At 38.2% G+C, this 20418-nt stretch overlaps 1 protein-coding gene across 6 annotated transcripts in view; it reads left to right on the top strand.

Annotated features, from left to right (window-relative positions):
• Window positions 1-20418, top strand: part of LOC107675908 (protein unc-13 homolog A-like) — a 51120-nt gene that overhangs the window by 27600 nt on the left and 3102 nt on the right. For 2 of the 6 annotated variants that reach the window (XM_016470409.1, XM_016470405.1), the window contains 30 exons: window positions 641-646; window positions 1021-1095; window positions 1190-1409; window positions 2550-2777; window positions 2856-2997; window positions 3085-3254; window positions 4153-4268; window positions 4412-4575; window positions 4661-4814; window positions 4914-4982; window positions 5236-5325; window positions 6197-6331; window positions 6681-6814; window positions 6900-6985; window positions 7379-7505; window positions 7628-7724; window positions 9357-9500; window positions 9817-9894; window positions 10002-10025; window positions 10134-10211; window positions 10338-10426; window positions 10503-10655; window positions 10736-10859; window positions 12386-12391; window positions 14289-14318; window positions 15105-15161; window positions 15324-15404; window positions 15962-16109; window positions 17034-17090; window positions 19381-19473. In XM_016470409.1, coding sequence (XP_016325895.1) covers window positions 641-646; window positions 1021-1095; window positions 1190-1409; window positions 2550-2777; window positions 2856-2997; window positions 3085-3254; window positions 4153-4268; window positions 4412-4575; window positions 4661-4814; window positions 4914-4982; window positions 5236-5325; window positions 6197-6331; window positions 6681-6814; window positions 6900-6985; window positions 7379-7505; window positions 7628-7724; window positions 9357-9500; window positions 9817-9894; window positions 10002-10025; window positions 10134-10211; window positions 10338-10426; window positions 10503-10655; window positions 10736-10859; window positions 12386-12391; window positions 14289-14318; window positions 15105-15161; window positions 15324-15404; window positions 15962-16109; window positions 17034-17090; window positions 19381-19473 — 3175 coding nt within the window. The remainder of the gene's footprint in view (window positions 1-640; window positions 647-1020; window positions 1096-1189; window positions 1410-2549; window positions 2778-2855; window positions 2998-3084; window positions 3255-4152; window positions 4269-4411; window positions 4576-4660; window positions 4815-4913; window positions 4983-5235; window positions 5326-6196; window positions 6332-6680; window positions 6815-6899; window positions 6986-7378; window positions 7506-7627; window positions 7725-9356; window positions 9501-9816; window positions 9895-10001; window positions 10026-10133; window positions 10212-10337; window positions 10427-10502; window positions 10656-10735; window positions 10860-12385; window positions 12392-14288; window positions 14319-15104; window positions 15162-15323; window positions 15405-15961; window positions 16110-17033; window positions 17091-19380; window positions 19474-20418) is intronic. The other 4 variants (XM_016470407.1, XM_016470410.1, XM_016470406.1 and 1 more) reach the window with 4 other exon arrangements.

Raw genomic sequence — 20418 nt, 5'->3', positions numbered from 1 at the left:
GTTTCAGCTTTTATTTTCCTTTTTCGCCCTGAAGAAGATATCACGAGATGTTCCACATCATTATATGTGGAAAATAATGCACGACGTGTAGGTCTGGCTGTACTTATTCAGCCAAGAACGCTCCTGGCAGCCTTCACTGGAGATCTGTCAGAGCAGGCAACGGCACCAGGCTTGCTTTGACGCTACGGACTGGAAGATGAGGGAGAAATTACCATACTGCACTAAACAGTTTAAATCCAGTTTACCGTCACCGATACTGACTCTAAGAGTCAGAAGCCAAAGTGCTGACTTGAGCAGAATTAAAATGCATGTCAAAAACAATTCAACTAGAGACAAAGTACCTTCTCCCTCTCTTTCTTTTTTCTCTGCTCTCTCTGTATTTCAGTCTTCCACATGCATTCTTGTTGTACAAGCACGTTTTGTGGCCTTTTTACATAAATACTTTCTCCATGTGGTTGAGTCAGTAGATTTATAAAAAGTATAACCTGGATTTTTTTTTTAATTTTTTTTTTTTTTAACTTAATCAACCCTGGTTGAGTTGATGTATGAATTAAAAACTTTTTGTGTTATCTTTGGCAAACTTCTAAAAATGTTTTTGTTTTTGTTTTATTTCTTTTTTCCAATGCCTCACCTCCTGCAGGCAATGGTAAGTATTCACAATTTCACTTTTCCAGCACTCCTGGGTAAAATGCTTCGATTCCAACCACAAACATTTTCTGCTAATTATCACTGCACACTTTAGAAGGAATTTCTTTATGAAAACTATATGGCATTTTATCACAAATTCATACATATTTTTTATTATTTATATTTTATTGAAATTATGTATCTTTTTAATTTTGTTTTATTCTATTAAATTTATTTAGTTTATGATTTTTTTTTAATCCATCTATTGTTAAAAGTTGGACGAAAAAAAATATTGTTAAGAAGTATTCAGTTTCTTATTAGAAAGCAATCAAATGTATTTATTCAACAAAATACATACATTTTCTCCTAATTGTTTTTTTTTTTCTCTTGTAGTCTCTTGTCCAGAACTCTCGAAAAGCAGGCATCACTTCTACTATGGCCTCCAGCACACTTAACAATGAAGAACTGGTATGTCAACAAGCCCCGTTTTCTTCCTGGACATTCATATTTTGCAGTTCAGAACCGTTTTCCATTTACCTGTTGATTTATTATGACCATGCAGAAGAGTCACGTCTATAAGAAGACCCTGCAGGCTTTGATCTACCCCATTTCCTGTACTACTCCACACAACTTTGAGGTGTGGACGGCCACCACCCCCACCTACTGCTACGAGTGCGAGGGGCTTCTGTGGGGCATCGCTCGACAGGGCATGCGCTGCACCGAGTGTGGGGTCAAGTGTCACGAGAAATGTCAAGATTTGCTTAATGCCGATTGTTTACAGAGTAAGATGCTCTTATTGAGTTTCTTTCTTCACTCTCAAATGTTGTCTTCAATACAGAAAATACACTACTGTTCAAAAGTTTGGGAAAAGTTACAGAAATCATTCTAAAATGCTGATTTATTATCAATATTGGAAACCGTTTGTGCTGATTAATATTTTTTTATACTAGTTTTTGCTACCTAATATTGTTTTGGTAATCAATCGGAATTGTAAAAACGGAGTAATGATGCTGAAAATTCAGCTTTGCATCACATGAATAAATTATGTTTTACTTTTTCTGTATTTTTTATCAAATATATGCATCATTGATGAGCAGAAGAAACGTCTTTAAAAAGCATAAAAAATCTTACTGATCCCACAATTTGTGAACTGTAGTATATATCTACAGTATATATTTATGTAGAAAAAAATACTATATTTTTAAAATATATTACTATATTTATTAGTTTTACCATATTTAAATATTCGTCAAAAGTTTGGAAAATAATGATTTTTAGTCTCTTATGCTCACCAAGGCTAAGTATAAATACAGTAAAAACAGAATTATTGTGAAATATTGTTACTCTTATTACTAGAACGCTTTTTATTTCAATATATTTTAAAATGTATTTTATTTCTGTGATGACAGCTGAATTTTCAGCAGCCATTCCAGTAGCTCAATTATTAATATTTTTCCAAAATTGTTTTATTTGAAATAGAAATCTTTTGTAACATTATAAATGTGTTCACTGTCAATTTTGATCAGTTTAATGCATTCTTGCTGAATAAGTGTTCATTTCTTTTATTTATTTATTTATTTATTTTATTTTTCAGTTATTAAATGTTTGGTATTGTATCACAGTTTTCGCAAAAAAAATAAATAAAAATAAAGCACTGAAAATAAATATTATTCAAGATGTCTTGAGTACCCAATCAGCTTATTTCTGAAGGAACTTGTGACACTGAAGACTGGAGTAATGGCTGCTGAAAATTCAGCTTGACCATCATAGGAATAAATTAGATTTTAAAATCTATTAACATAGAAAACTGTTATTTTTAATTGATCGAGTAAATGCAGCCATGGTGAGAATAAGAGACTTCTTTCAAAAACATTAAAAAAACCACATCCAGTATTGAAATAAACCTCATCTGTCTTTCACAGGGGCGGCGGAGAAGAGCTCTAAGCATGGAGCTGAGGATCGCACGCAGAACATCATCATGGTGTTGAAAGACCGCATGAAGATTCGTGAACGCAACAAGCCTGAGATATTCGAGCTGATTCAGGATGTGTTTGGAGTCATCAAGGCAACACACGTGGCGCAGATGAAGCAGGTCAAGCAAAGCGTCCTGGACGGGACGTCCAAGTGGTCAGCCAAGATCAGCATCACCGGTAATGACCCACTTTGACTAGTACAAGTTTATGTCATATCGGTTATATTAATATTAACTCTGTTGTTTCTCCGATCAGTATTATGTGCCCAGGGCCTGCAGGCAAAGGACAAAACCGGCTCCAGCGATCCTTATGTTACGGTGCAAGTAGGCAAGACCAAGAAACGAACCAAGACCATCTACGGCAACCTCAATCCTGTATGGGATGAGAGCTTCAATTTGTAAGTGGCTTCAAATCTCAATTAATATGTGTCAAACATATTTTGTTGGGGATCAGTGCTCATGGTGATACAAAAACATCTCAACAGTGAGTGTCACAACTCTTCCGATCGGATCAAAGTGCGCGTTTGGGACGAGGATGACGATATTAAGTCCAGAGTAAAGCAGAAGTTCAAACGAGAGTCTGACGATTTCCTCGGTCAAACTATAATCGAGGTTCGAACTCTGAGCGGAGAAATGGACGTCTGGTACAACCTGGGTGAGTAGCCAAGCATTAATTACATCAATGTAATGTTATATTCATGTTGCGCACAGGTCAAACAGCAATGCAATGCTCAAAGATCAAACAATTTCAACTGTGACCCCATTCGCCAATGACCTTTAGAAGCGAGGCCAAGGGTTATAGAACAGTTAGCGTGACATCATTAGGTGGGCGGTCGCATATCATATCTTGTCTTTTTGTGATATATCAAAGTGATTGGCATGACTTGTTTCACTCACTTTCTTGCTAACATACTGTAGCAACCTTGTAAAACTGGCATTTCATAACACTACCTTGTGAAAAAAACACTTAAAAGTTTTATCACACTTGTATAGTAGCACTGCAATAAAAAATGGATTAAGTTACACATTTTACTTGAAATTTTTCTTGCACTTCTAAAATCAATTAAATTTGACTTCAAACTGTACCTTTTTCTCCATATGATTTTCATGTGATTTTGTTTGCCTTGTGGATTTTTTTTTTTTTACGATTTTTGTACAATTTTATTTTTCTTACAATTTTATTTTTCATGCATTTTCTGTATGATTTTTTTTGGGGGCGTTTTTTGGACAGTTTTCATTTTTGCATACAATTTTCGTATAATTTTTTTTTCAGTATAGTTTCTTTTTACGATCTTTATACGGTTTTCTTTTTCCATGCGATTTCCGTTTTTTATGGGTTTCATAAAATGTTGTCTTTTTTACGATTTTCCTTTCCATACGAATTTCTTTTTTACTATTTTTTTAAATGTGATTTTCGTTTTTTTTTTCACAGATGCTTTCTGTTTGATTTTCTTTCAGCTTTATGGTTTTTGTACCACTTTCTTTTATCACACAGTTCTCTGTGCGATTTTCTTTTTTTTATGGTGTACCAACTTCATTTTGCTTCCTTTCAGACAAGCGTACAGACAAGTCTGCTGTATCAGGAGCCATTCGTATGCACATCAGTGTGGAGATCAAAGGAGAGGAAACTGTAGCTCCGTACCACGTCCAGTACACTTGCTTGCACGAGGTCAGTCTGACGCTGTCATGATCATATTTGTCATTCTCATTTTCCTCCTACCATTATTTATTAGCAAGCTTAATTACATAGTCCCTTCTAGAGTATATCAAATCAGTCCTTAGCGAATTGATCCTCTTTCCATCTCTCCATAGAACCTTTTCCACTATCTAACGGACATCCAGAACAACGGGGTGGTGAAGATACCAGATGCCAAGGGTGATGATGCATGGAAGGTTTACTTCGAAGAGACGCCCCAAGAAATCGTCGACGAGTTTGCCATGCGTTACGGAGTGGAGTCCATTTATCAAGCCATGACGTATGATTCTCTCCTAAGTTTTGCCATTGATGTTTTAGCTGCTTGCTTACGTACTTAGGTACTTTTTGTTCCTTCTTGTTTCTAGACACTTCGCCTGTTTGTCATCAAAGTACATGTGTCCTGGAGTGCCTGCGGTCATGAGCACCCTACTGGCCAACATCAACGCTTACTACGCTCACACAACCCAGGCCACCAACAATGTGTCTGCCTCTGACCGTTTCGCTGCCTCCAACTTTGGGGTGAGTGCTTCATCCAACCATACGGAAAAGGAAGATTTCAGCATTGAAGTGTTTAGTGTTACTAATAATTTGGGGTGGTTTCGTGTTTGTTCTTTGTAGAAAGAGCGATTTGTCAAGCTTCTGGACCAGCTTCACAACTCCCTGAGGATTGACCTCTCTATGTACAGGGTATTGTGACTTTTTGGTGTTTCCTTGAGTAGTCACACCTTTTCTTGTTTCTGTATGAAGGATCTTTCTTAACTAAAGGTAAATGGTTAGTGTGGTGTTCGCCTGCAGGTGGGTTCATTGAATCAGACAAATGAGATTGATTTGTTTGATGTGACTACATTTAAAAGCTTTAAGTTGTATTGAAATGTCTGAAATATCGGAGGAAGAAATGAGTATTGATGACAAAGAGAAACCCTTTCTTGTGTGCGTTTAGAATAATTTCCCAGCTAGCAGTCCTGAGAGACTGCAGGACCTCAAGTCTACTGTGGACCTACTAACCAGTATCACATTCTTCAGGATGAAGGTTAGTTGTGAATCCCTGATGCTGTTGATTTGGATAAACTTTGACAATTTTGCCTTTGGGTGGGGGGGGGTCTTTCTTGTGTAATTTTCATGTGATTTTCTTTTTTTAATACAATGTTCAGTGATCATTTTTCAAAAAAAAATATATATATATTTTTTTTTTTTTTTTTTTTGTACAATTGTTTATATATATAATTTTCTTTTTCATACTATGTTTTCTATACAATTTTTGAACGATTATCTTTGTCGTACATTTTTCTCTATTTTTAGTTTCTTTTCTGTGCGAGTTTCTTTTTTACAATTTTGGGAATATTTTCTTGTTTCATACTATTTTCATACAATTTTCTTTGCGATATGGTTTTCTTTTTATTATGTTTCTAGAGTTGTCATTTTAAAGGGGTCATATGATGCGATTTCAAGTTTTCCCAATCACAATGCACTGGGTCAGCTGGCCAATCAGAGCAGACTGCGCTTGTCAGAAGGAGGGACTTTGTAGAAAACGAAGCGTTTGAGAGAGGCGGGGCATAGAGGACCTACAATAATGTACAGTATTTGAAAAATAATGTGTTTTTTGAACATTAAAGCATGTCAACATATTCTGTTACACCAAATACACAAAATAATGATCTTTAAAAAAGCATCATATGACCCCTTTAATACCATTTTCTTTTTTCATGCAATTTTCGTATGCTTTTTTTTTTGCCATATAATTCTTGTGCAATTTTATTTTCCACATGGTGTTGTTCTACAATTTCTATACAGTTTTTGTTTTTCCTATAATTTCTGAATGATTCTTTCTTTTTTTCAGACCACCTCATTTTGCACAGTTTTCAAAGTATCCATCTGAATGGACCATTAACTTTTTTCTCCAGGTCCAAGAGCTCCAGAGTCCTCCTCGTGCCAGCCAGGTAGTGAAGGACTGTGTGAAGGCTTGCCTCAACTCTACCTACGAATACATTTTCAACAACTGCCACGAGCTGTATAGTCGAGAATACCAAACAGACCCGGTAAGTCGACACTTCCTGGCCCAGAGACCCTGATCAGCCCCAAAGCTCTTTGCCCCGGGAGCATCCAAGTCATTTTATCAGAGCAGTTCATCTTGCTGCTTTTGTTTATGCTGTTACAGGCTTCCCTCATAAATATCAAACACTCTTCCTGTTGAATTAAACATCTAACCCTGGGCTACTTACTATATTTTGCTGCGAAGCTTTGCAGGTTTGTTATATATCATGTTCCCCTGGAGTGGTTGGCATATTTTTGTTTGTTTGTTTGCTGGCTGAAATAAGCCATTCCTGCTGTGCGCCTTAGTATAACATGCTTCAAGCTACCATTTCAAAATGAATTCCTTTTGTACAGAGCAAAAAAGGAGAGGTTCCTCCAGACGAACAAGGTCCAAGTATCAAGAATCTAGACTTCTGGTCTAAGCTAATCACCCTCATTGTCTCAATTATTGAAGAGGACAAGAACTCCTACACCCCTTGCCTTAACCAGTGAGTCCGTCACCATTTTATTGCACAAAATGTACATTCATAAACCTTTTGAGGGTCTTAATATTATGTATTCTGGTCCACACAGGTTTCCACAGGAGCTCAATGTTGGAAAGATCAGCGCAGAGGTTATGTGGAACCTGTTTGCCCAAGATATGAAGTACGCAATGGAAGGTGAGTCTAAGCTAAGAAGCTTTTCTTGATCTATCTAGCCTTTGTATTGATTGGTTCTTGGTTTTGTAGACTGTTTTGTAGACTATTTTGTAGACTCCAGAACCTCATTAAAAAGTTTCAGCTGTAGGTCTGTAATGCTCATAACTTGACTGACTGATGAGATGCAATAAAAAAGTTTGCTTCTTAGTTAGATTTTTAGTTAGAAACACAAGCCTGGCAGGATTTCTCACTGATAGCCACTTAAATTTCACACTTGGTGAAAGTCGACATGTGGTGGAGTTCTTCTCATCTGCTGATTCAGTAGGGGTTCTCCGATCTGCGTAGATGTATTATGTGCTGTTATATCTCGAACTGTTTCATGAAGAGCTTTTGTCTTCACCTCGTGGCTTTCAGAGCATGAAAAGAACCGCCTGTGCAAGAGTGCCGATTACATGAACCTGCACTTCAAAGTAAAGTGGCTCTACAATGAATACTGCAAAGACCTGCCTTTCTTCAAGAGCCGCGTACCTGAATATCCCACGTGAGTGACTCCCGACGCCTCCCTTCTCACACGCGTATTATCCGAGTCATGCACACTCAAAATGTCACTGTGACCGTGGTATGATGGGTAATAGAGCTTTAGGTGGTGATGTTACTCTGCAGGTGGTTCGAGCCATTTGTCATCCAGTGGTTGGATGAGAATGAGGAGGTGTCTCGAGACTTTTTGCACGGAGCCCTGGAGCGCGACAAGAAAGATGGGGTGAGATTTATTTCTCTTGCCTTTTGGTTCCTTCTCGAACCGAGGCCATTCGATGCAACAAATATCATAGTTTATAAATCAATAAAAACATATAAAGTTTTATATACATTATAAGCAAAAAATCCCATAGACTTTGCAGCCTTGCAGCCAAATTTGACGGGTTGTATTGCCGACTAAGAATTTTGTAGAAACATCTGGGTCACCACATTTGAAGAGGCTGGCAAACTGTGTAAGAAACATACCTCGCAGTGGGGTGTAAGTTGTACCCCTTGGGCGCAAGAGACCCCAAAGTTGCCCCATAGACATACTATGGTGAAGGAACTGAGCACATCTGTTTTCCACGCCCTAGCAACCATTGTTGAGCACCCTAGCAACCCAAATATGAATGTTGTAGAGGCATGGGGGTTGGTTTATATCATTCATAATGGCAATCAGCCTTTGAAGTATCACCATTGGCAGCTGCCAAGCCACTCCTTAACAACCAAACAGAGTACCCTAGCAACCATTTTGCAAGACCTATATCTCTGCATCAGAGCATCGTATGGACATGGGGCTTGGCTCACTTGATTCATGCTACCACACAGGACTTCAGTATGCTACACCTGCTAGCAGTGAATAGCTACACGGTAATAGCGATTAGTTAAACATGCTAAAAATCCTAACTAATCATTAGTGCTATCAAACAATTAATCGCGATTAATCATGTAATTCTTTACATAATATATAAGTGTGTACTGTGTATGTTTATTATGTATATATAAATACAAACACATGCATGTATATATTTGAGAAAAATGTTATGTTTATATATTAAATATATTTATATATCATTTTAAATATAATAATATAAATGTATATACATGTAAATATTTTCAAAATATATACTGTATGTGTGTCTATATATACATAATAAATATACACAGTACACATACATATATTATGTAAACAAAAACTTTTATTTTGGATGCGATTTAATCGCGATTAATCATTTGACAGCACTACTAATCATTAAAACATGTTAAAAAAATACCCTAGTAACTGCACAGTGCCACCGCAAGCACCACTCACATTTTCTTCAGAAAATGTACATATCTAGTTATTATTATTATAATAAAATATTTAAAAAACCATTGAGTAAGTTAAAAAACATATCTTTACATATCTTATTGAAACTGATAACACTTTAGTTTATTGGTAACACTTGAGCTTTACATACAGTTGGACTATTGCTTTAATACTAGTAAAAGTAATAATACATTCGTAGAATCTCTAAGAAAATTTGAAAGCAAAACTGGAAATTTACTGTAAAGCTATACTTACTATTTAGCTTAGCAGCTGTAATAAGCTGCAGTAACAACAGACCTCACGCCTGCAGCTAGACATGTCAAAATTTGATGAACGAGTGCCCTTTAGAGCACCTCAGCATGTTCCTGAACCAATAAGCACACTCTTTAGTTCATTACTTCCACCGAGCCCCCTTTGGGAACCTGCCACAGTCTCACCTCGACCCAATTATTTCCAGACGAAAGAGCTCACGCCTGACGTCTGGTCGCAAATTGCTTGCGCGGTCTCTTGTGCCTTCTATTCTAGAGCTTTTTCTGACTTGCACATCCAACTCTTTCTTTCCTACAGTATCAGCAAACTTCAGAGCACGCTCTCTTCTCCTGTTCGGTAGTGGACGTCTTCTCGCAGCTTAACCAGAGCTTCGAGATCATTAAAAAGCTGGAGTGTCCAGACCCACAGATCGTCGGACACTACATGAAGAGATTTGCCAAGGTCCTCGTGATCATTCCATTAATATAGTTTGTAAATCTGTTAGTTTTAGCCAAGTGCACAATGTGAGAGTTTATGTCTGACTTTTAAGAATATTGCTTGTCAAATAGTAAAACATTACGTCAGTGAGTAAAAGTCAAGTGCTTAGCTTAGATTTTGGTCGCAAGCTTTGGGTGCAGATTTCTGTTAGCATGATCTGTATGGATCATATGAAGAAATGTTTTACAAAAGCAACATCAATATTGACCTTCACGGTCAATCTGTGGAATAGTTTGCGTTTTCATTGGACTTGTTTTAACATGCTCTCTTTACCCCACAGACCATTAGCAATGTTCTGCTGTCCTATGCGGATATTATCTCAAGAGACTTCCCCAACCACTGCACAAAGGAGAAAGTGGTAATAGTCTAAAAATCCCTGTGGAATAAGGTTTATATTTTTGAAATAGTTGCTTATATCCGGAATTGATCTCATTTGGTTTGTGTTCTCTTTTTCTTTGATTTTAGAATGCAAAGGATGGTGCTGTCAAGGTATGTTGATCTGACATGGGTAGAATATGCCATGCAGCTTTTTGGTGGGTTGAGTTAGTCTTGTGTTGAACTTCATGCATTTTAACAAAGTGTTTTTGCTCCCCACAGCCATGCATCCTCATCAATAATATCCAACAGCTCAGGGTACAGCTTGAAAAGATGTTTGAGGCCATGGGTGGTAAAGATGTAAGTGAACCACAAATATGCCAATATTATGGCTTAGCAAAGCCTAGATTTGCTTCTTGAGCTACAACCTTCTGAGAACCTGGTCAAGTTCTGGTGGTTTTGACCATTGATTATTGTGCCTTTCAGTTGAACGTTGAAGCTAGCGACATCTTGAAAGAACTCCAGGTGAAGCTCAACAATGTTTTGGATGACCTTGCAAGGATCTTTGCCACCAGGTGAGGTACCAAGGGATCAGGAAGAAGTAGTTATTTTGTTCTATTCTTGGAGTAACATCTGTTCTCCACCCACTAGTTTCCAACCAAACATTGAAGAAAATGTCAAGCAGATGGGTGACATACTTAGCCAGGTGAAGGGGACAGGAAACGTGCCAGCAAGTGCTTGCAGCAGCGTGGCACAGGATGCCGACAACGTCCTCCAGCCCATCATGGACTTCCTTGACAGCAAGTAAGATGCTAATCACTAGATTTAGACACTTTCTTGGAAATTTCACACCTTCGCTTCGCTCTTAACTTTTTCCTTGTCAGTCTCACGCTGTTTGCCAAGATCTGTGAGAAGACAGTGTTGAAGCGAGTGCTGAAGGAGCTTTGGAAGCTGGTGATGAACACAATGGAGAAGACGATTGTTCTGCCGCCTTTGACTGACCAAACGGTAATGAACTGTTTATAATGTAATTAAGAGCAGACTTTTGAGACATACCTCATGTAGAAATCATTTTATATAAATGCCAAAATTGTTTACAGCATTGTGTTTTCTGGTATGGATCATGAAGACTCTGAACAACTGGAAATGTATCTCCTCATGCCCAACAAAACATGTCCCTTTCCAAAAATCAAATCACCTTGGACAAAAAAATATTTCCACTCTAAAAACATTGGGAGTGCACCATATCATTCAAGCACCTCTCGAGACTGCTCTCTGGTCCTGTAGTCACACAGTTGCACATTTCATGTATGGTAATCTTGACTAAAACGTTTTATTAAGTGTATTTCTATATATTTGAATGCTAGTTCATTTTTGAAAGCATTTCTACAGGAACAGAGACAACTTACTGCTTTTAATTTGTCTTGATATAACTGTGTATTTTTGTTTGTATTTGTTTATTTTGACAAAAGAGACCCATATCAGTTATTTCAAAGACTGAACATTTGAACGGGAGACATCTCCCTATTGGCCTAGTTAACCAGTTGCCAATTACTGTTATGCTTACTGCAAAAAGCCAAAAATTGAAGTAGTAATTCACTCAAAATGTAAATCCTCTCATGTAAATCACCCTCGTTCCAAACCAGTATGACTTTCTTATGCCTGTGGATTCACTTTTGTCCAGTCCTTGTCCTGCAGGGTCAACGTCCTGCAGAGTTTAGCTCAATTTGTCCCAGAATACATTTCTGCAAGTCCTGAAAACCTTGATTAGCTGGCGCAGGTGTGGGGTTTGGAGCTAAACTCTGCAGGACAGTGGCCTTCCAGGAGCAGCCCTGGTCTATGGAAGTTCATGTTCATGCTGCTCTTTTTCCTACAATGAAGGTGCTATCATGCTCCAAAAAGAACATTATAAAAGTGGCCTATATGACCTATGTACTTTATTCCAAGTATTTTGAAGTTTTGAAGCCTACACTGCCTTTGTGTAAGGAATTAAACAAAATTTAAGTTGTTATTCATTGGACACACCGACTTTGAATATGCGGCAATGCAAATGAGGTTTGATAGCTACTGCAAATTTTCATTCTCGTCTGTTCCTCAATTTGCTTCAGAAGTCTTTAATTACAGTGCATAAGTTGTATGGAATACATTTGTGTTACTTTATGTTTATGTCCATTTTGAAGCTTGACATCCCCTGGTCCCCAACCACTTTCACTGTATGGAAAAGAGCAGCTTGAACATTCTTAAAAATTTCTCTTTTTGTGTTTTATGGATGAAAGAACATCATGCAGGTTTGGAATGCAGCGAGGTAGAGATTTTTCATTTTTGGCTGAATTATTCCTTCACACTGGGCCTGTTTTAGTCCCTCAGGCAAGCACAGACCTTGGGACTTACTGTAATATCGTATCAGGCCTGAAGCCGGTCCTGTAGACTGAATGTTAATGCTTCTTTTGATTTGATGTGGGGCTCTTTGTAGCTTCACTGACCCTTCTCTCTGGTTATTACATTCTCGCTCTCCCCCCGCTCCACCTCCACAGATGATAGTAAGTACCAGAGCACTTTTGTCTGTGCGTCTGTGTGTCCCGCAGTCCGTCCATGCCGGGTGACCCCCTTCCCACCACCTCCTTCTGCTCTGTGTGGCTGCCAAGTCCCTTCCTCTTGTCCAGTGCATCCTCATTCGTCTGTCACGTCTTTCTCTCCTTCTCTCGCTGTCTCTTTCTTCTCTTCTTCGTCCATTTCCTCTCCTTTCCCTGGCCACCTCAGTGCTCTGTATACCCGAGGTGGCTGCAGCATGGTGCATCTCCTAATTGACTTGGACAAGGCCCTTTTCCGCCCCAACAAAACTTCCAATCTGATGTCCGCCCCACGTCTGACTGCCAGCCCCTTCCTGTACTCATTCTCCTGGAAACGACGCTCTTTCGCTACCAGTCTAGTGTCCGTGGTGGGTCTAATATCTGAGTGGCGTGAACTGGTTTCAGGTGGTCCACCCTCCCCTTCTCTGTCACCTGTTTGAAACCTCTCCTCTGTGGGTTGTTGCTTGCGTCTGATCTTCACCTCAACTCCTGAGCCTCTCTTTTTTTAGTCTCTGCAGACATCTAATAATCTGTCAATCTGTTTGGTTTTTGCGTGTTGTTGTACCAAAATTGGCCTGATGGAACCCGAGGTCTCATACTGATGTGTTTTCTGGGATATTATTTTTAGATTTCCCCCCTATTCTCAGGCTTGAGAAATTTTATTTTTACAATATAGTCTATTCATTTGTTGTTTGTAAAAAATTGTATTGCCATTTTACGGTGCAAATATTGTTTGTTTTTTGCTCTGCCTTTTTATGTGATGTTACAATCCATTAGCTTCCATTTGAAGACTATTTAATCTCTTTTTTTTCTAGAATTGCCTTGAAAGATTTCATAGTTTTCGTATTTGCCTAGTTTAGTTGCTCCCTTAGATTACAAAGAATACAAAAATCTGAATTAAATATTAATTACGATAATGAATTTTAACCACTTTAAAGGGATAGTTCATCCAAAAATCAAAAGTCTGTTGTCATTTACTCATGTCTCACATCCATATAGAAATTATTTTCATCTGCCGTAGCTCTAAAATGTCATTCACATTAACGTATATTCAAATATGGCACATCAAAACTGCTTTGCATCGGTTTTAACATCAATTAAGTGATGGGATTTCAATCTTTTTTTAATCACGGGCCAACATATTACCATCCTTTAACTAGGGAATATAAAGAACCAGTCTAAACTGTGAAAAGTTAATATTGTAAAATATTTTGTTTCTATTATATTGCTTAATATTTTTTTTCTACGCACTATTGTATTATACATTTAGGGTCAGGTACTGTATCGTTAATAAATAAATAGTAAATAAATGTCAATATTTTATTTAAATCAGTTTCTTTATGTAGTATCTGTATTTATTTTTTAAAAAAATTCTCTAAAGCTTTCCACCGACCAGTTTTCATAGACATTTTGAGAACTGAATTAAGTGAAACATCTTTTAGCAAATAATGACTTTTTATGTCCAAGTTGTGCAGACTACTTATGGCACTTTTTATTATTATTATAATTTTTTTAATATAATTTTTGCAGCTCCAGAGCCCATTCACTTTCATTACATAGAAAAGAGCAGCGTGAACATTCTGTAAAACATCTCCTTATGTGTTCCACACAAGGAAAAACGATTAATCAAGTACAAATCAAAATGAGGGTGTGTAAATAATGGCTGAGTTTTCATTTTTGGGTGAGCTGTCTATTTAACAACAAACTGAAAACATATTTTGAATAATATTTTTTCTTTTTCATAATTTGCCTCTAACGCGAAATGATGTGATTGGCCTGTTAGTCTGTCGGTTACTGAATAATGGACAGCCTATTAAAGGGCGCCAAGACCAATTCTCAAGTTAATTACACTATCCTCTCTTCACAGGGCAGGGTGAAGCTTGCTTGTCACAGTGATGTAAGGACTGAATCCCCATTTAGCTCAATGTGTCCTGTCTCTCTCTCTCTCTCTCTCTCTCTCATGTCTTCTTTGTGTGACTTGGGTCCCCCTGTTGAAACAAACTGGTGGAAGCAGTGTTTTTTACCCCTTGTTTTCAATGCAGTTGTGAGTTTCCCTATAGCCTCAGACCTATGTGCCCGTTCAAATCCTCACATAGTTCATTACAGGTGCTCGGACATGCCAGGTTAAATAATGCATGCATGACAGTCGCTTTAGACTTCGATGTCCATGCGGGTCTAAACGACTATTTCTTTTTGCGATGTCAGAAATACAGTACTATTTCTGTATACTAACGATTAAATTTTCCAAGAAGGACTACATTGTACACATTTGTATAATGGTATAATAAGGTGCACAAGCCTCATTCACTTAGTGATATATCCAAAAATTTGAGTATCGGCCAGTCGTAGATACTAGATATATCACCAGAGTGGTGTTGTTCGGGCTGTGGACCTACTGGTTTTGTAAACCTTTCAACTCTTGTCTCTGTCTTCTGTATGTAGCTAGTTTACCGTCTCATGTTGCACAAACAGTTGTGTGTCGATGCGTGGCTGTGTGCAAACGTGTTTGGGGGTGGCGGGGCACGCTGGGATTGTGCGAGTGTGTGTCTGACGTTTGAGACCGTCTGTTTCTGACCTCTGTGATGTGGCATTTCTGTCTACAACCCTGCTGAACTCTGTGACCTGACTAATGTCTCTTTGTTTTTCTCACTTCCTCCATTTTTTTTTCCTCTTCTTCCTGCAGGGCACTCAACTTATATTCAATGCAGCCAAGGAACTTGGTCAGCTCTCCAAGTTGAAGGTATGAAGGTTTTTTAATTTCTCTTCATTTTTAAAGTAAGTGTGGCATAAGATAACCCAGGATTACATTAACTCAGGGTTAAATGAACCTGAATTAACAATTTTCAATTGTAAAAAGATCATTGTTGTATTTTGTTCTTATAAAATGTTGTCCTTTTTTTAGGAGCACATGGTTCGTGAAGAGGCCAAGGCACTGTCCCCTAAACAGTGCGCAGTGATTGAGTTAGCACTGGATACTATAAAGGTGTGTAAAGAGCTGAATGTCAGTGTAAAGACTGTGTCTTAAACTGGTTTGTGACAACACAGTGTTGTGCAGTTTTGTGTTTCAAATAGTGGGTTGTTAAATATAGTGTAAATGTGGCTTTTTTCTAATAGTTTCCTTCTTCTACACTAGAATATGAATTCCTTTCTGTTTTCATTTTTTTCATTCTGTTACATAACTATATGCGTTTAATTTGCACTACGTACAGCACTATCCTTCCTTTAATATTCAATTTACACTCCAGTCAAACTTTTGCCCTTTATCGCATTCGGTGGATTGTCTTTGCACCTTGGGATGTAGAGGAGAATATAATATAGACTTTTTTTGATGTAAAAAAAATGTCCTTCTATCCCAGTTTAATAAGCAGAGACAACTATAAAAAGCCATTCGTAGGTTGTTTCCAGGGATTCGACATGAAATGAATCAACCGTAGCTTTTCTAGTGCTATCACAGCATCGCTCTTGTTTGTTTGAGCATCCCGACCAGCCAGACACAGCAAAATTGTCTCAAGCAATATATCCTGTTTTGTGGTTTCTTAGCAATACTTCCATGCTGGAGGTGTGGGGCTGAAGAAGACGTTCCTGGAGAAAAGTCCAGACCTGCAGTCTCTGCACTACGCCCTGTCCCTCTACACTCAGGCCACTGACAAACTCATCAAGACCTTCGTTCAGTCCCAGAATACACAAGGCAAGGCTCTTCCAGACATCTTGCCGTCTTTAAATATCAATGACTTAATCCAAATACTTATTCTCAACCTTGGCAGAACATCAGTCTTTAATAAAATCAGGCAGTCTGCAAACGACTGCCAAATTTATTGTTTGCGGTTAAAGGGTTAGTTCACCCAAAAATGAAAATTCTGTCATTAGTTACTCACCCTCATGTCGTTCCAAACCCGTAAGACCTTCGTTCATCTTCTGAACACAAATTAAGATATTTTAGATGAAATCCGAGAGCTTCCTGACCCTGCATAGACAGCAACACAACTGACACGTTCAAGACCCAGAAAGGTAGTAAGGAAATCATTAAAATAGTCCATGTGGCATCAGTGGTTCAACCGTAATTTTATGAAGCTACGAGAATACTTTTTGTGCGCAAAGAAAACAAAAATAATGACTTTATTCAACAATTAGTATATATGTGATGGGTCCAAAATGTCCACTTCTAATGTCGCATTTTTCTAATTGAATACATGTTTTTCATTGAAGGTTATGTTATCAGCATAAGAATTTATATAACTAAATATGTAATGTATAAATTGTTATTTCAAAATAGTTTTCTTTACTTTCAAAATAAATAGCTTTTCCATATTTATTTATTTAGGTTAATCTGGTCTCCATCTTTCTTTCTCTCCCTCACACACTTTGGGAATCCTGACACACTTTAGATGGAGATGCCCCTGGCAGAGCCATTTTAATAGATAATCCTTTAAAATGTAATTAGGGTAAATGTCACTGCTTCATTTAAGTATTTAAACACATATGAAAGCAAGTGTGTGTGTTCTTTCTTTCTTTTTTGTCTTTTTTTTTTCTTTCCATCTGTCAAATCCCCTTTCACTATGTGCTCTCAATTTCTCTCTGTATTTTTCTGCGTCCTCTCCTTCTCTTTCACCAGTTCATGGAGGGAAGGGGGTAAGGTTCACCCATAGTGAAGACGTGTACCCAGAGAAGGGTACGTTCACGTGGGGCCCGGTGCTCCTGACGACAAAGAACCAATCAGTGATCCACCCAAATCAGATCATGCACCTCCCATTCCAACGGGCCAATCGCATGCCCCATGACCACCCATATGTTCCCACAGAAAGGGCCTTGCATGTATGAGTACCTGGGAAGAACATGCTGTATGTTCATAATAATACAGCAGCAAGAAAGCCCAGGATGAAGTGTGTTTTGAATGGCAGTGAATGAGGAATGCACACACTTCTGCAGTGTGAGAGGCGCAGGTGTGCACTGCGGATGACGAGCCGCGAGTGAGAGACAGTGACGAAACATTACTTTCCGAGCGCTGAACCACATTGTCGAATGTAGATGTGACATTAATTGCGACTGACTCAGCTTGTCCGCAGGCAGGGTCTGTTCTGCTGCTCGGCGCGATCTTCCCTCACAACCACGCAACGTGGTTTCCCTCCCTTAGGCTCAGTCTAACAAGACAACCCTCCCTCAGCCAATCAGAGTTCGTTCCTGGGGTCAGGTGATGAGCTTTCTGTCAGTGTACATCAGTTCGGAAAGGCCCTAAATTGGGATTTAAGGGCCCCGTAAAAAATCACTTGAATATATGTGAATATAACTTGAGGTTTGAGATGCTCGAGTCAAATTTACTTTATTTGATTATTAGGTTAAAGATGTATTATTTTCAGAGACATAAGGATTTGATGAATGGAAGAAAGTCTGTGTCATATTTTCATGAAAATACTGATATGTTATGATCAAAAAATCTTAAAATGAATAATCTAAATATATAAATAATATTAGAAATATATATATTATTTTACACACTTTATTACTGTTTTGTTGACTTTTGTGGTGAAATATGACCTGGACATTTCTTGACAGGTTTCGTGACATTTACCCAGATGCTCTTTGGTTAGGAGTAATCATAAAGTGCTACGTCATCAGCCGTCAGCATTACCGTTAGTTCAAGCACTTTCAAATCCCTGCTTGCTCAGACGGTTCTGCTCTGAGGAAACTGCATTATCAGCCCGTTTCTCTGACAAGCGCACACATATAACAGATGCCGAAAGGAAGGAATCTATTTTTTGATTATTATTTGATTGCAGCTGACCTAGATTCTGTGGAAAGATCTAGCCATTTAATTCACATTTAGCTATGCGACTTCATTGGAGGCATCATTATGAATAATTTTTAGGTGTTTGAATAATTTAAAATCATAAATGCATAAGATTTGTTCGTGAATATCATCCTAACTTTAGGACAAAGGACTCAGCACTTTCCATGAGTGTGAATGGAGATGTGTGGGAATGGATGTGGTTTTCCGCATGTACCTGCCTGCATTTAAAACCAAGTGAAAGACAATATCAGATGTTCTCCTTGTCTTCGCCTTCCTATGAATGACTGGACCAATAGGACTGCTCTCCCCCTCCCCGTCATGGTTATAAACCCTTCATGAAACACCAGAAATGAAGTGTGACCACACTGCATGTGTGCAGATGGTACACTCATGATAATCTGAGGAAGCACACTTCTCTTTGTATCGTAAACACTTTGTTGCAAAAGAATCCTGTGAGGCATTACTTTATTACTTTATTTTGGTTGTCTGTGTATTGTGAGCTAATTTCATTTATTATTTCAGCTTGTTGACATTTTATGTAGACATGAGTTTGCCAACTTGCTATTTTTGTTAGCTTGCTAGCTGTAAAAAGCTGTTAGCAATGTACACGGACACCGGAATAAAGTGTACCCAATTTTGTGCCTGAACAAGCCTCATAAATTCAGATTTGAGATGTGTTGCAAGGATCACTTGTTCAGTCATTTTCAGAGCTTATTCGCATCCTGCGCAGTGCTATACGATTTTTAAAAGTTCATTAATGTATCACCCCAATTAAGTAAGGTCAAATTTGTTCAGCTCACTGCTTTTTGAATTGTGTATATTACCCCTTATGGAAATTAGTTAGCTCATTTAAAATTCTGTGCAAATGAAATTCACATTTGAACTCAATCAATACAATAATATGCTCTGAATTTGTATTTAAGAAGTGTTCCAACATGGAAGACCAACCTGAAAATCTATTCATATTATTAATGATCTCTCAAACCAGGTTCAACACCATTACTGTTTAAACGTCTTTGTCATCCAATCAGTTTAAAGCATACATTGCCTCTGTATGACTCTGCGGGAACTGAATTCATAGAGGAAGTGATTGGAAGTTCCTTTGAGCCATACCGATGCAAAGTATCCTGCCAGATCGGATATGGAGTCTTGACTTGTCTCGTCTTGTCTGCAGGTACTGGTGTTGATGATGCAGTTGGAGAGGTGTCTATCCATGTGGAGATCTTCACTCATCCAAATACTGGAGAGCACAAAGTCACAGTGAAGGGTACGCATTGTTTCTTGATGTGCAACTGAAGCCTGTTGTTTGCATTCATCAGGTCGGGTAAAACTCACTGGTGGAATTCTTTTGAAGAAGCCTCAATGTCTTTCCTTTAAAATGGGGTTCCTGGAGGAACTACTGATGACTTTAAAACCCTGAAGTTCTTCCAAGAATCTCCAGGTTCCATTTTGTAAGTTCTTTTGAGAACCTTTTCCAAGGTGTCTCAACTCTTTGCTGCAGAGTTTAGTTCCAACCTAACATCAGACTCAGCTTCCTGAAACATTCTAGTAATCCTGAAGACCTTGATTAATTTGTTCAGGTGTGTTTGATTAGGATTGGAGCTAAACTCTGCAGGAAAGTGGACTTGAAGGGCCAGAGTTGAGAACCCCTGGTTTAGAGGTTCTCCTTGTGTGCCAATCTTGGTAGCTTAATTTTTGCAGGGGGAATATCAAGGGGGCCTGTGAAAATGAAAAGGTATATGAGGGTTCCTCAGAGTGGAACACTGGCAGAACTCTCTAGAAAACCAATGACAATTTTTAGTGTTCTTATGGGTTCCATTTTGTAAGTTCTTTCAAGAACTTCCCTATTTAAAAGGGTGCCTAGAGGTTCCCCAAGGATTCTTCAAGTGTGCTGATCTAAGGAACCCCAAATGGTTTGCAGTGTAGTTCAGAAGAAATGTAAAAATATTGTACTTTTGGGGTACAACAGCTTGTCACTGGGGCTAAAAAGTGGCCCTGGACTTTCTGGCACAGAGCAGCCCACCACACCCGGTCCACAACACACCACACCATAAACCCACCAGCTCATTATGCACAGAGCAATTTTTAACACCACTTACTAACATAAAAAATATAACACAATACAGAAATAAAAATGCTATATATATATAGAGAGAGAGAGAGAGAGAGAGAAAATATATATATATATATATATATATATATATAAAGAACC

Source organism: Sinocyclocheilus anshuiensis, unplaced genomic scaffold (assembly GCF_001515605.1).
Source record: "Sinocyclocheilus anshuiensis isolate Anshui unplaced genomic scaffold, SAMN03320099.WGS_v1.1 scaffold2048, whole genome shotgun sequence".
NCBI classification, from domain to species: Eukaryota; Metazoa; Chordata; class Actinopteri; order Cypriniformes; family Cyprinidae; genus Sinocyclocheilus; species Sinocyclocheilus anshuiensis.
The sequence above is the reverse complement of the archived record's forward strand: the minus strand, read 5'-3'. Positions and strand labels throughout refer to the sequence as shown.